This window comes from Falco rusticolus, chromosome 8, assembly GCF_015220075.1.
Source record: "Falco rusticolus isolate bFalRus1 chromosome 8, bFalRus1.pri, whole genome shotgun sequence".
NCBI lineage: Eukaryota > Metazoa > Chordata > Aves > Falconiformes > Falconidae > Falco > Falco rusticolus.
In genome coordinates this window covers 23,311,026-23,326,441 of record NC_051194.1, presented here as the reverse complement: position 1 = coordinate 23,326,441, position 15,416 = coordinate 23,311,026, and the positions used below count along the sequence as shown (strand labels likewise).

Below are 15,416 nucleotides of genomic sequence, written 5' to 3'. Positions count from 1 at the left end.
AACATACTTTACAGGAAGCAATTAGTGCTTACAACTCCAGCGCGAGGTTAGAGATAAGAAAGCTGCAATGCAGAGAAATTGACTTGCTCACCCTCAGAGAAGCACGGAACTGGATTTCCAGTCTTGCGCTCTATCACTATACTGAGTTCTCTGCTTTGCTTCTTATGAGCCTACCTTAGGAATCATTAAAAACTTTACAGGCTATGTATCATATACACTGACCAGCCTTTGTACCCCAAAGAGAGCTCAAAAAATTCCGAGCAAGCTTTCGGTATGGTTTGAGGAGAGAAACAGAGGCCGTTTGTTTATTTAACAAATAAACATTCATTTATTTAGATGTTATTTTAGAACATACTGAAAAATGCTTTCATTAATCACTTCCGTAAGGGGAAAAAGAAAAACAAAGTGCCGAGAGGTTCCTCATCCTTATATCAAAGCATCTAGTTTATGCAGTTAGCTCTCAGGGCCAAAAAAGACATTATTCAACTGACAATGCAATGTCGTAAGTCAGGACTTTCTCCACATTCCCTCAGCGCTGCCCAGGCTCGTCACAGGCTGGGAGGAGAGGGGACCGTGTCACAAAACAAAACGTCCCGGACTTTCTATCTGCTACCCACTGGGAAGAAAGTCAGCGTCCATGCCATCGTCACCTGGCTGCTCATGTAAACAGGACGGAGAGCTTTATCCTTTTGCTTTCCTTTTCTAATGCGTGTGATTTAGCTCCCGAAAGTAACAGAATGTCAGCCAGTGCTGAGGACGTGCTGCTGGTTCTGAGAGGGGCGGCAGGGCCGCTGGGGCCGGGGGTGACCCCAAACCCCCCAGCCCCGCCGGGTGCGAGGGCTCTGCCGGGCGGCGGCTGCTTCCCCGGGATTTTACCTGAGGAACGGTGAGATACGTCTGCTCCAGGGCACACGTCTCCACAGCGATTAACCGAGCTGTTTTTAAATGGAGAAATACAACGTTTCGATGCGTAGCGGTAACTGACAGGAGCTTCCCCTGAAGGGTCTGGCAGCCGGGGCTGGCACCAGGGGGGGAGCGCGGCCCGGCGCCCGGGCACGACGCGCGGTTCCCCGGGGGGCTGAGCGCGTTAACGTGCCGCTTCCACCAGCCCGGCCCGGGTGAGGGCCGAGGGCTCTGCCCGGCAGCGCGGCCCGCCAGGGGCTCCCGGGGCACGGCCGGCTATCGCCCCCCGCCCCGCCCGCTCCGCGCCACTTCAGCGGAGGGACCGCGCTCGTGTCCCCCGCCGCTCCGCCGCGCTCCACCATCCGCTCCTAGCAGGTCCCCCAAATGCACAAGCTACCGGGGGACGCTGCGGGCCTCCGCGGGAGGACGGCCGGGCTGAGGCCGGCTCCCTCCACCGCCCCCGCCCCCTCAGCGGCGGCCTGCACCGGGGGCCCGGCCGCGGGTCCGAGCGCCGCACGCTGACCCAGCGCGCCCGGGGTGAGGGGGGCCGCCGGCCACCCACCGCCCGCAGGCTCGCAGCCGCACGCAGCGCTGTCCCGGGGCGGTCGCACACCGACCGCCTCCCGGCGGGGACCTCGGCAGCACCGCCCGCTCCCCTCAGCACCTCCCGGGCCGCCCCCCGCCAGGCGAGCAGCCCGCACCTGCCCGCCCCGCCCCCCGGCCGGGCAGGCTCCGCGCCCCGCTGCGGGGGCACCCACCTCGCCGCGTCCCCGCTCCGCCGGGCCGAGCCCCAAGTATCGCGGGAGCCGGGCGCCGCCGCTGCAGCCATTGGGCGGCGCGCCGGAGGAGAGGCGGCGGCGGCGGCGGCAGCGGCAGCTGACGCGCGGCTCCCGACCCGGCGAGGCAGCGGTGCGGAGCCGAGCCCGGCGCAGCCTCGGCCGCGCCTCGGGGCCGCTGTCCCGCCTCGGCGGCCATGAGGAGGAGGAGGGCGGCGGCGCCGCGCTTGGCCCCGGGCGGGCGGCGGCGCTGCTGAGCGCGGGGGGCGCGGCTGTGGGGCTCGGCGTCCCGCCTCAGGTAAGCGGCGAGCGGCGGCGGGGGCACCGGGCGGGGCGGGATGGGTCCCGGCCGCACCGAGTGCCAGCAGCGGGGGTCGCCATCCCCGCCTCAGCCCCGGTGCCTTTGTCAACTTTGCGCGGCGCTGGCGGCGGGCGAGCCGCCCGCGGCGGGCCGGGGGCTGCCGGCGGGGCCGGGCTGCGGGCGAGGCGAGCGGGCTGCCCTTACCCCGTTTCCGCCGCCTCTCCTGGCGCTCCCGGGTGCGGCTTGGGGCGGGGAGAGCGCTTTAAGCAGCGGTAAGCCCGACCTGAAGCGCCGGCTCTAGTCGGCGATGGCAAACTGTGCTTAAACCCGCGTCCTGGCGTGCAGCTCTCTCCCTGACGAACTGGTGCCGGCGCTGCGGGGAAGGTCGGAATACCGCTGGAGAGCCCGAGGTAGGCTGTGCTGGTGGCAGAGGGGGAACAGGGGTTTGCGCTGTAGATCCGAGCGGCGGGTTCCCGAGCTGCCCGGCAGCCCCTCGGCGCCCTCAGCCCGGGCTGTGCCGGCGGGGCTGGCTGCCTGCCGGCGGCCCTTTCGCCGGGGTGTAAATGGGCCAGCCCGGGTGTAATTGAGGTTTTGGCACAGCTCTTTGGTAGCTAAGGTTTTTCCTCCGAACGTCATAAAGTTAGGATGCCGAGTGTTTTCCCGAGAATTGGGTAAAAACTTCTTCCGAGCTGAGAGAAAATAAAGTTTATTTTACAGTTCTGCTAAGGTATTTTATCAGTCTGGAATAGTAAAGAAAAACCCAGAGCTGCTAGAGATGCCACTATTTCCTCTTCGTTGCAGAATGAAAATGGGCTGAGTATTTGGGTGCTCCTGGCTGACTGGAAATAGTTAAGAGGAAAGATTAATGAGAGATTAAGCCGTGCTCAGAATTACCCGAGGAAAGCGAGGGGCAAAGATTATTTTAACTGGCTGATGGCTGGACTTGGAGGAAAGAGATGAGGCCTGAGAGATTTTATCGTTTTTCAAGTAGTCTCTCTAAATTTTCCTCCGTAGTGCCCTGGGTTGATAGCAGATCTGATTACCAGTGATCTTGATGGTCTGCGTCCATCGCCATCGGTAAAGCCGTGCAAAAGTGCTGAGTCTGCAGACAGTTAAAAAACCTGGTGTAACTTGAAAAGTAGTACTTTATCTTTTGATAATCTTTTAGCTGGGCCCGTTACTATTAAGTGCATTAGGTTTGGGTTTTTTTAATATATATAGAGTGGTTATTGGTGGCATTAAACTAAGAGTGTAATATGGCATATTACATACGGGGTTTGGTTTTGGGGTTTAGAAGTGGTTTCTTTGCTGAAGCAGTATTCTAAGAAACAAAGCATGTGCGGTATCTTCCAATTTTTGTGCTCATACATGAGTGTTTAGTGTTTGCAAGTTCCCGAAGATGAGTGTGCACTATCAGGAGATGCTGATGCTGGTAGAACAGGGTGGGAAGCCAGACTCAGAGTCTTCTGTTTGTCTGCGGATGAGCTTTAAGAAAATACAAGTCTAAGTAACTGTGCCTTTCAGGCACAAATGAAGACTGAAGGGGAGGATGCAAGCCTACATGGTTCTAGGATTTATGACTGTTAACACCTGCCTCCCACCTTCCCCGGGAAAAGCTACGATTCCTCCTGAACTTTCATGAAGAAGAGAATCTGTTCCCATCACTCGTACCCCCAGGAACCTAGGTGAGAATAAGTTGTAAAAACGTTCCTTACCAGCCATAGCAAAAGCTTATGACCAGTTTATATTTGGGAATGTGGAGAATCACGTTGAGTTACTTTCCTTCTAATGTTAAGTGCAGTTGTTTTGGTTTGAGGCAAAATACAGTAGAGTACTACCTAACCCCACTGTCAGATGACAAGAAAATTAAGGCTGAAGAAGAAGAGCAGAATCACTTGGAAATAAGAAACTAGGAAACCTTGTAATATTTTTCTACATGAGACACAATTCTAGTGGGTTTTATGCATTAGCAGGTGAATTCAGGAGAATAATTTTCTTGAAAACATGGGAGAATTGACTTCCATTTAACTGTATATAATTTCTATGAACATAGGAAAATATGGTTTTTTTTAAAGATGCAACATAGTGAGAGCTGTGCGCTTCTAAGAAAGCTGCTTTCTTCAAAGACTTTGAGGTGAGGGGGGGGGAAGAGGATTGGACAGTGCATATTCTACTTTAGTGATGATCAGTTTTGAGTTAAGTAGGTATGATGTGACAGCTTATTGATTGTCAGAAATGGCCCTTTTTGATATTCACAAACTTTGCTTTTTTCAATACTGTTGTTCTGTTGGATTGGAAGAAGTGAGCAAGTTCTGATTTCCCGGTGTTATAAATGAGTTCTTTTGGCCTTAGTATTTAGAAAAAAGAATCAACAGGTCCTTCTCTTCACAAAGTAAGTGAAATACATGTTTTTGTATTGATTAGTGTTCCTTGGTGGGTATGCCCTGCCAGCTGATGTGTGCAGGAACGCCTCACAGTCGTTATTTGCTTGACTGATCTTCAGGTTTGTGTTGGCAGCTCCTGATGAGCGCTGTGCTTGACCTTTCTGCACTAGGACAGCAGGGTGCTGAGGGTGGGCTTATGCCATGGCCTTGACCTGCATGCCAACAGGCATAATGCACCCAGAAGGTCACTGCCATTTTGGCAATGCGGAGTGGTAAGGAGTCACTCCTAAAACAGGACTTAGGTAGGAGGCTGTTACAGAAGGCAGTGGTTGTTTCTTTGGCGATGCTCTGGTTCCAGCTGTTTGAAGTTTTGGGTTTGTAGTATTACCTTCATGTGCAAATATCAAAAAATCCATTTGATCAGCAGGACTGGTGCAGTGTGAATGTTCGGTTATTTTTCGGTGTTAGCGTAGATGAGTGTGTTGGCATGGCTGGGGTGGTTGGGCAGAGTCCTGTGTCTCCGTAGTGTGTGTTGTCTGTGCTGGTGAGGGCTGGCCAGCCATACAGTTGTCGAAAGGTTTGTGGGGCAGTCCTCTGGTAAGTGGCTATAGCTGCTCGGGCTGTGTTCTTCCATGGATACTTGCCCTGTAGCTTTTCTCCTGGTTGTCGTGTCACTGCCTGGCTTGCTCCAGCATTTTCTTTTTGTTTGAAGACTAGAAAACTGGTCCTGGGTGGTATCTGTCAAGTCGTCAATACCACTCAAGTACTTGTTACTTTTTAATTTCACTGGTATGTGGGAGAGCACCCACCATCTGAAAACAGAATAAATATAGTCAGCTTAGTCTGCTAATTAGCTTTGACAAGGTTGTACAGCAGCTTGCAAGGGGGATACCTGCCTATCACCTGGTTGGGTGGTTGGTGTAGGTTAGAGAGATGCCTGCTCTGACAGTCAAGACGAGAAGAAACCTGTGAGGTTGGTGAGCAAAGTACCCTGGTGTGTTTATGTCTGTTACTAGATGGGCTGCACTTTGGGAGAAGAATGTGGCTGTATTCTTTTAGTTGATTTTTTTTTTTTCAGTTGGCTTTATGTTTTTGGTGCTTTGTGCCAACACACCAGTAGAAACAGCCTGGGTTTTAGTACAAAGTTAGTATCTGAAGGCATGGACTTTAAAGGAGGGAGTAAACCCAGATTAATTCTTCACAAATTTGCCATCATTTGCAAGTGGGTGGCTTACAGTGAGGTGGCTTTGAACAGAAAAAGCTTTTCTTGTCTGGATATCGGGGATATGCTGCTTTGAGGTATGAATTCTGGGAGAAACTGGTGCTAGTCATTGCCCGACTCTAGTCTGAACAAAGCCACGCAAAATAAAGGGTAGGCTTTTATTACAAAGAAGTTTGGTTAGATGAATTAATAAGTCTTTTCCACTTTAATTTCTGAGTCACGGAAATGCATTTTAAAATGAAGAATAGGTCTATTATTAAATGTCAAGCAGCCTATTTCAGGAAAGGAGAGAGGGGGAGAAACTAATTCTTAAAACAGAGAACACTGGATAGCTCTGACTAGAGATACCTGATTTCCACACACCCCCTGCCTTCCCTTGTCTTACTAAATGTGGAAGAGCTTCCTGTATTGATCTTGGAGATGGGCAGTTTCAGCATTTTAAGTTCTTCAGATAGCTGTAGGTGAATTGATAAACTGCTTATGGTATTAAATGATGATTCATGTCTTTTTGAGAGTATAGTATATATTAAGGTTTGGTTAGATAAATCTAGCCATAAGGTTTTTTTAGGCAAAATATATTTTAAATAATTTTATTTTAAAATTAAGTTATGCCTCAGAAAGATAGGGTTGCAAACCTTAATAGTTCTTAAAGCAAGCTTGCCTCTTCAGTTTTTTAATGATGATTACTCTTGTAGCAACTCTGATAAATTTAATTTATAATGCAGTGTGGCATGTTTTGCCCAAAGCTTAAGCAGTGGACTTTAGCTTGTTAGATCATATCTCATGATATCATGGTGCTAGTGTGCATGGATGCAGTTCTGCTTTAGTAGAGTTTTGTCAGTTCACGCTGGCTAATTGCCATTCGGTGCAGTACTGCCTGCGTTGGACCCTGATTCTGCAGCAGAGATTGACAAAAATAATAATGCCAAATCTTTCTGTGACTGACACTTAAATATTGTTGTTGTCTGTTTTTACTCTGGCAGCTGCAGTGAATCAGAGGAAAGCTACGAGAAACAGCCGCATTCATCCTTTGATTTATTAGAGGTGAAGGCTGGAAATCTCAGATTTCAGTTGAGCTGAACTCTGGTCTGCCTTCCTTAGGTGTGAAAAAGACATATGTGATTGCTCTTATTTCTGCTCGGGAATTTCTTCCAGCAAACTTCTTTCTGATTACTGTTCAGCTGACCTACCCATCTTTTGCAGAAGTCTGATCCGAATGGCTCTGACAGAGCAGATGTGTACTATAGATTAGTTCTGAAGGGTTGAAACACTACTTTACTGGAGGGCTTTGTGGATGCTTTTACTACTGACTTGCATTCATTTTTTAAAAATTAAGTATTCTGCTGCTATCACGAGCTCAGTGTTCATTAATATGTACATCACTTGAGTGTCAAATGTTGCATTATAACAAGGATTTGTCAACAGCAGTAATTTAATGTCTGAATTAACTGCTTCATAAAATGATCTGGTATTCTCATATATAGTACTGTTGTGGTCAATACCGTAACAGTAGCCGTGGCCATCCTAAGGTTTCTGTTTCTTTGCCTTCAGCCTAAATTCTTTTAAGTATGTGTGAGAGGAACACTTGAAAGGCTGTGAATTGAGATGCTTGCTAACATACAGAGATGTCAAACAGGATAGATTTCAGTGCTGACTGAGGTGTTAAGTTGCATACATTAAAAGGATGGTCTACATGACAAATAACAGATTCGCTAGAAAATGCAGCATGCCTCAGTTAAATAATGAAAAGTCAGGAAATTACCACTGGAGTCGTAACAGTAATGTAACTCCATCCACTTACTCATCTTTCTAATGCGCTTGCCATCTGAAGGCTGTGTACAGTAATGGATATGTACCCCAAAAGGTCAACCAAGGCAGTTTTCTGTGTGTCCCCCTGCCAATAGCGTATTTTTTTTTCTCCTCGGTACTCTTAGTTTAGAGGGGTATAAAGGAAGAGAGGAGAAGGAGGGGTTCTGTTTGCTATGCAGAGGTATTGGGCAAAGTCTCAGTGGAAGCGTGTAGCTGTGTACGGCGATATTTAATCAAACCTATACTATGAAACACTAACACAAATAACAGATTATCAGGAATAGGCGTTTTTGATCCCGCTTTTCATCTGTGAAGTGTTGCACCCATGACATGTGCTACTTAACTGCAGTAAGAACCGTGATGTTGTCTGGAAATGCAGCTCAATTCCTTGTCCTCTGAGAAATCAAGCTGCTGTAGTGGCAGTGCAGGTATCTCTGGGGTGTATTTTGCTGTTCCTTTACTGCTGTCGTCATCCTCTTGGTTATCTTACAGCATACAGCAAAACTTGTGTAAGTGTGTACTGAGCAGGAGGCAGGAGCAGGCCTCCTTTTCCTTCTCCTGCGAGTCAGGCTTCAGGGTGCTAGTGGGATCCCCGGGTGTTTTGTTACCCTCCGAGGTACTGCCCAGTACGTCCCCTCTGCTGCCAGCCTGTCCCACCTAGCCGCCGGTCCCTGTGGGCTCTGCTCTGGGGAGGCTGAAGGACCTGGGAATCACTTGGCAGCAGAAAAAACCCAAATCCCTTCCCCTCCCTGAGAGCAGACCCAAAACCTCCTGGCAGTCTGGAAAGCCAGGCTGGTGCTGTGAGTTACATGTGCTGCATCTGGTGACTGGTGGGGAACCAGGGAGCAGCTGGGCAGCTCTTGGGGGGGGCTTTTGGCAGAGCCTGGTACCCGGGGGAGCAGCCCCCCCAGTTGCTAGGCAACTGCTGCCTGATGCTGTGCTGCAGCAGGCTGTAGATGCATGCAGATGTGGCCACATCTGGCAAAGGAAGGAGGTGTAGTGTTCATCCTCACCTCCTGTGCATGTTCCTATAATACATGGTAGATTAAGCTCCGTTTTATCAGGACCTAGCTCCTGTGGGTACTTCGTGAAGCCTTTATGGCTAACATTTTGATCAATGTTGACTTGAGAAGTGATGCTCAGCTCTATTTCAGATTTCATTCCATAAGAAACTGTTCTGTTTTGAAACAGTCCTTTCATACAAATAATTTGCAGTTTGTATCCTTTCTTATCCAAGCCTCTAGTTGTCATTGAGTCAGTTATGGTGTTACCAGGAGTATAGATGGCTAACTCAAGTTGCTTTGCACAGGTTACAGTCTCACAGGTTTGGGAGATCAGGTTGAAGTCAGGGTGGTTTTGATATTAATTTGGAAGATGTAATCACAGTTTTAGGACATAGGTGGACTCTGGGACTCTATGCTTCCGTATTAAATCAGTAAAAGTGCTGAGTGATAAATCAGGCGATTCTGATTTTCTTCAGAGAACTTTTGTAAACGGTTTATTTCTGTCTTGGTCAAGAATTAGGACACTTAATTCGTGTTGAGTCTTAAGAGTGGGAACAGATTAAGGGGCCATTCAAGGATGTGCTCATACTGATTTATGAAAATGGGCCATTTGAAAATGCATGGAGATAAAATTCTATTACGTTTCTTCTGGATACAGGTTTTGCATGTGGTGCTTGAAGCACTGCTGTGTTGGACTTCCTCTTACCCCCATCCCCATGTTGCTGCTATTTACATCGCGAGTCCACAACAGAGCCTCAAATTGCCACAGGTTTCACTAATGAAGTGTGAAGACAAAAAGCAGTTGGAGGAAACCTTTGGTCTGTGAAACAGGTGGATGGTCCTTAAAGGAGCTTAGATCAAGATGATCAACAGGCATGTTGATACAAAAAGCCATGTTCAGTGCTTCAAAAAGGTGTTATTCTGGCTAGAAGCTTTCAGTTAACACCTTAGATGAAATTTTTATGTGCAGCATATTTGCAGTTTTAATACTTCTAGTCCATTAATTCACAAGACATGAAGATTATGCTCATCACTTAACAGACTGCTCTCTCCCTTAGGCAGCTTTCATCTTTCTTTTTCTGTAGTGGAAGTGTTGATGAGCATGCCCAGGGACAGGCTGGAGCTGCCTCTTGTGGGGTGGATGCTGATCCTGGGGTTGGAAGGGAGGGATGGCTTTGAGGGGTGTGGATCCAGGCAAGTGAGGCCTAGGGGCTGATCCCTTTTCAGCGCTGGTACAAAAATACTGGCTCAAGAATTGGGGCTTTTGTTGAATCAGTGCACTAACGTGGGCTACATGTCAAACTTTGAAGAGTGTGACTCCAGGAGCATCACCAGGGGAGTAGAAGTGGTAAATGATTTTCAGAAGTCTTGGCCTCAGTCTGTGCTCCCATTGTTCCTACAGAGGAATAATATTTTTTTTTTTAATCTCACAGAGATATTGTGAAAGTGAATTAAATCTTTTGAGGCAACTGGATAGAGTAGTGATGAATGCCATGGCTTTGAGCCCCTGAGAAAATTAAACATTGTTCATTCTGTGCATGGCTTGGCTGGTATGAAATAAATAGGGCACGGGGCTGTGTGGTGAGTTACAAGAAGAAATATGGAACAATGGCTTTGTTTTACCAAATCTGATCGGCTGTGTGCAGTCAGTGAAAGTGGGCTCTGCAGGGAGATGGTTTTTTTTTTTAGTACATGAGAAAGGCAAGTCAAGGTTTTTGCAGCTATCTTTAATTCTGCCAGTTTTTCAGAGCTTGGATTTGCAACCTCCATAACATTCTCATACCACAGCATTTTATTGTGGCGGTTTCAGGAAAGGCTGGCAGTGCAGATGATTTCTAAATTTGTATTCTGTTTTCCATTGTAAACCTCTGTTTTTATTGCTTATAACACTGACAAACTGCAGGTTTTGGGGGCAGGAACTTCCCTGGCTTTGTTGCTGCTAGATCCTTGTTTTAAATTAACTTTGTTCTTAGGAGTGGGTAGCTCAAAACCCCAGCATCTTTACCTTCCTCCTCTTCCTGCAAACCTTTTACTCTATATTTTAGAAAAAAACCAACAAACCTCTTCACCTCTTGTGAGGTCTGGAGGAGGGACTTTGGGTTATAAGAGTAGCTGACGTAGCCAGCATTGAGAGGTTCCTTCTGCATGTGGTTGTTGGTGACCAAAGTACCGTGGCTGCGGTGCTGGCTGGCTGTCCTTCACAGGTACCGCTCTGGGCTGCTGTGAGCTGGGAGAGAGCCGAGCCCCTTCAGCTGAGCGTGGGCAAGAGGAGAGCCAGGCTAGGAGGGGAAAGGCTGAGCTGAGCAGAAGAGCTTGGCCTTTGGAGAGAAACAGGTATTTGGAGGCAAAGAGAGAATCAACTTCTTGGAAAAGGAGACTGGGGGTAGGATTAAGAGGGGGAAAATGGGTGGGGAAGAGCGTAGAGGACCCTGACTGGGTGTTTGGCAATACCTGAATAAGGAAACATTAAAAACTAGTAATGGACCTTGGGAAGTGAGAGGAGAAGGAGATGCTCGACAAGAAAAGACCACCTCTCATTCCATTGCAGCAGTGGTGGGGTGGGAGAGCTGGGGACAGAGCAGGCTGGGAGGTGGACTGAAGGAAAGGTGGGAAAGAAGCAGCAGAGGGGCAGAGGAGCCCCCGCTGGGAAGCTGAGAGCAGGGGGCATGGGTGGCAAGGCTGGACGGGGAGCGTGGCCGAACGCTGAGCGCTTGGAGTGGGAAATGTGGGTGACGAGGTCATAATGCACATGTGCTTCAGGGATTGCCTTATGCTGGCCAATTCTGTCTCTTTGTGAGTTGTGGGGGTTTTTGTTTGTTTATTTTGCTTTGTTTTGAGTGCTTGAACTTTTTCAGTGGTCCTCTTACATAGTGCTGGTGTTTTCCTTGTGTGATAGAAATTGAGTAGTACATGTTCAAACCATGCTTTCGTATGCTTGCGCTCCAGGTACAGAGTAAGCAGGTCAGTGGTTCCTGTGTTTGGGAGGAAGATGGAGAAACTGTTTAGTGTGGTTCTTACCATAGCCACAACTCTTTGCTTAAGTTTCTTATTTACTGCTGTGAAATCCTGAAAAGGCGGCCAAAAGCATGCTGCTGTTTTAATTTTGATTGGGTTTTGGGTTAGTGGCAGTTGTATCTAGTTCTTGGTTTAAACCTTTGCATTTGAAATTTTTTTAAGACATATTATTTACATCATCTCCTAAGGAGTTGTAATATAAAGCATTTATGGGAACAGAAGAGTATTCAAAGTCCACAAACGTATTGGCAGAAACATAGAGATTTTGGCACAAGTGTCCCAAGGTTGGTGTGAGGTTGTCCAGACCATGAGTGAAATTTTTTGTTATCTATTTTTGTGTTATCTGAAATTGGAGAAGGAGAACTTTGCTCCTATTTGCCTAGCCCTAGCTTTTCAGGTATTTTTTTTTTTATTTCCAATATTTGCTGAAAAATGCAATGTTGGCTAGTCAAGATGAGCGTGATTTTTTTTTTTTTTTTTTTTGTGCAAATGTGAGGTTAAGGCAAGGGAAAGAAAGGGAGAGGGGAGATATGTCCATCTTGAAACAGAGCTAGGTTACAAAAAATATTCCAAATTATAAACTTTTATTAAAAAAAAAAATTTCATCTGAAATTATTTTTTCAAATTCAACTAAGGAATTTGATTGAATAAAAAAGATCAGTTAGCCCATCTTGGTGATTTATTTGATCTGTGGTGAATTATCCCATTTGGAATTCAATATGCATGGATTTTTTGCATATTTTATTTTTTCAAATGAACCTTAATTGAAATATAAGCTAATTTGAGGATTGTTTGTGGTGGAGTTGGGTGGTGGGAGGTGGAGTGTGGGAAGTCTGGAGCACATGTGGGAGCAGTTTAGAGTGAGCAGTGCCAGAATGGTCACAGATGGTGCCCAGTTCTGGTGTCCACCAGGCTTCATATGTGCCCAGAGAAAGGGCTGAGCTGCTCAGCCTGCCTGTGGCTGGGACAGGGAGGGTGGCTTTCACCAGGAGACCATGCAGACAACAAGTGGTCCCTCTTCAGCCATTTGATCTTTAATTCCTCATCCCACATGAACAAAGCATGGTGTTCCAGCAGGTACCTCTGAAGAGCGAGCCATCTTCTCAGTGGGGCACTGCTGGATTCAGCGGTGGGGCTGAGCCTCCACTGTATGCCTTTGAAAGCTCCTTCCCACCCCAAACAGAGCATGAGTTTTTGAAACTTGCATTCCAAGAAGAAAACCACTGAGTTCCTCCCCAGCTGCCTGGCACTTACCTGCTGGTCAGACCTCCTACAGGCATTGATGTGTAACTGTAGAGGCTGCTCAGTTACAGTGTCTGCTGGTGGTTTTTCTCTGGGTAATGAAATACTTTAATTTCTTCCTTAAAAAAAAGAAAAAAAGTGGTATTTGTAGGACAGGGAGAGTAGAAGGCTTGGTTCCTTGCTGCTAGTAATCCTCATTTTGTAACAAAGCAACCCAGATGAATGGTTAGAGCTTGAGGCCAAAGGCATCTTGCAGCAGGCTGCACTGCCTGTCCCTCACAGTGAGACACTGCATACACAGGAGCGCAAGTACCCTGATTTACCTGGACTTTAAAAGATTAAAGTGAGTGTTATTATTTTTTTAAGAAAGGAGGAGAATATTGAATCTAAATGTTAACTATTGTAAAATAAGAAGCTCACTGTCATTGCTGCTAACTTTGTAATAGCCTGTTGCACTGCCTTTGTTCAGACACCTGAAAGCTGTGCGGCTAGCTAACGCATCGTAGCAGACTGCAGTGGTTTCTGTGCAGACTATTTGTTTAAATACTGCACAGAATTGGGAATAGAAAATTCTTTTCCAATCGCCCATTGATGACTACTACACTTCTTGTTTTAATATAAGCGGGTAAACCTCGGAACTGATGAAGAAAAAAATTCTTCTGTATTATTAAGAGCTTGGGGAGGAAGTGCCTTTGTATCTCAGCTGGTGCTGAACAAATAACTATTCTACTCCACACTACAAAAGCCAATTACAGCCACCATGGTGACAGAGACTGCGTGGGGAGGGTTAACACTTCAGCTGTTTTCTCCTCTCTTTTTTTTCTAATGAAGATCTCTGTTAATTTGTTTTTTCTTTGTAATTTTCTTCGTATAATTAAGCTGTTCTTGTTGCCTGGCATGAAAATGAATTGTGCTAACCTGAAACACGTAGTCCTGAGCCTTGAAATTTTAAATCAACTGGCTGTAGATCACTTCAGCAAGAAAAAGAGCTATTGGTTGTGTTTGTATTTAAGACAGATGGAAAAGTGTATTAATGATTACATAGTAAAATAGCACTTCAAGAATAATTTGAAAAACTGTATATAAATAATTCAGTCTCTTCTATCTCATTGGTTCAAATGAGCTGTAATTAAAATGTAATGTAAGTTTCTTATATTTTGGAAATACTTAAAATGAAAGCAACCGGTTACGAAAGCTCCCTCAGCACTGTGTTCTACCTGGTATGCTGCTTAAACCAGAAGGTAAACTGGCCTAGCTGTCTGATTCTCTTCTCCCTGTGTGCTGTGGGAGTTGATGTGGCTGTGCTTCTTGGGGAGATCACTTTGGGAGGGACAGAAATGCGTTTGACTAGAAAGTAACGCAGCGGGATGAGGTAGTGTGGCGAGAGTGCGACCATGTGTAAAGAAAGCCAGGCCAGGAGTGAGTTAAACCACGAAAGCTACCAGCTGTGATGTTGCTAGATAGAAAAGCTGAGGGGTTTTCGGAACTACGATAGAAAAGTGTTGTGTATGAAATCACATTTAATTAAGGTAGGTAGGTTAAAACGTGGACAAAATTTATGAGAGCTTTTTTTAATTATAAGAAACTTCTTTATGTCCTAGAAAAGACAGTCAAGTGATAAGGAATTTCTTCTCTTTTCTTTTATAGGCACTCGGACAGTTACCCAGCAGTTAGTGCTCCAATAGTACTTTGGGAGCATGGCCGCAGCAGAACTCCCAGTCCTGACGTTGAATGCAGCTTATAATGGTAACCGTAAGTCTTGAATATGGTCGTCTAACTTACAGCCCTGTGCTGGGCGTAGATACGGAGGCTGTCACACCTAGCTTTTGTTGACCAAACTTTCTGTTGCAGGCAAGAGCCTAAATATGTTTGTGACTGACTGCAGCGTACTTTTGCAAAACATCTTTGGTGATAGTAAGGTGGTGTTCAAAATTTTTCTGCAAGATAAAAATTAATTGGCTTTTAGTGTTCAGAGGCCGTATCTAAAATAGCCTTTTAAAAACGTTATTTGAGGAAAATGAAAATTTCAGTTTTCTTCCTTAATATATGTCAGATGTTCAATAAAATAGTGACTGTTGGTTAGAACTGTCTGTTAGCACTGCTTTGTTGTCTTTTTGTGGAATCTTTATTAAAATTTGTTACATTGCATGAAAGCTGTATATATATTGCATGTGTTTCTGAGTGAAGGCAAGTTATGTAGACTGTCCATGACACATACAGGTCAAAAAGGTATTCATAGAAGGGTGGTAGAAAATGGAAAGTACCTGCATATATGGAAAGAAATACTATAAACATCTCAACACTGCACTTTCCTGTACGTTTTTCAGTTCAGACTGTGTGTACTTGTTAGCTAATTCAGACATTTTTTCTTTTTGCTTGCAGTGGGATGCTTTTCTTTGCTTCCATATTGGATTTTAACTGTGGAAGTTTGATACGTCTCAGCAACTGCCGTCTTTCCTCAGAAACTGAGCTAGAAACCAAGTAAAGCAATGAGGAGATTTGTTTACTGCAAGGTGGTTCTGGCCACTTCTCTCATATGGGTGCTTGTGGACGTCTTTTTACTTTTATACTTTAGTGAATGTAATAAATGTGACGACAAGAAAGAGAGGTCTCTGCTGCCTGCTCTGAGGGGTAAGTGCCAAATCTAAACTGTCTTTGAGGGTCATAGATTTTGGGTTTGGGGTTTTTTTAAGCATTTGGCCTCACAGATGTTTCTCAGTACTTTCTAAACTATTGTTCCGATTCAAACAGACAAAATGC

The 15,416-nt window shown here is 46.2% G+C and overlaps 1 protein-coding gene across 6 annotated transcripts in view; it reads left to right on the top strand.

The window, feature by feature from the left end:
* Window positions 1-1,675: 1,675 nt before the first annotated feature.
* GALNT13 (polypeptide N-acetylgalactosaminyltransferase 13) overlaps window positions 1,676-15,416 on the top strand; it is a 158,424-nt gene continuing 144,683 nt past the window's right edge. For 2 of the 6 annotated variants that reach the window (XR_005105862.1, XM_037398343.1), the window contains exons 1-3: window positions 1,677-1,977; window positions 14,304-14,402; window positions 15,039-15,287. Coding sequence is in view for 2 of the 6 variants with exons in the window: in XM_037398343.1 (XP_037254240.1) it covers window positions 15,146-15,287 (142 nt within the window). In the remaining 4 variants the exon portion in view is untranslated. Of the gene's footprint in view, window positions 1,978-2,007; window positions 2,391-3,574; window positions 3,666-14,303; window positions 14,409-15,038; window positions 15,288-15,416 lie in introns of those variants that run through there. The other 4 variants (XR_005105865.1, XM_037398344.1, XR_005105863.1 and 1 more) reach the window with 4 other exon arrangements.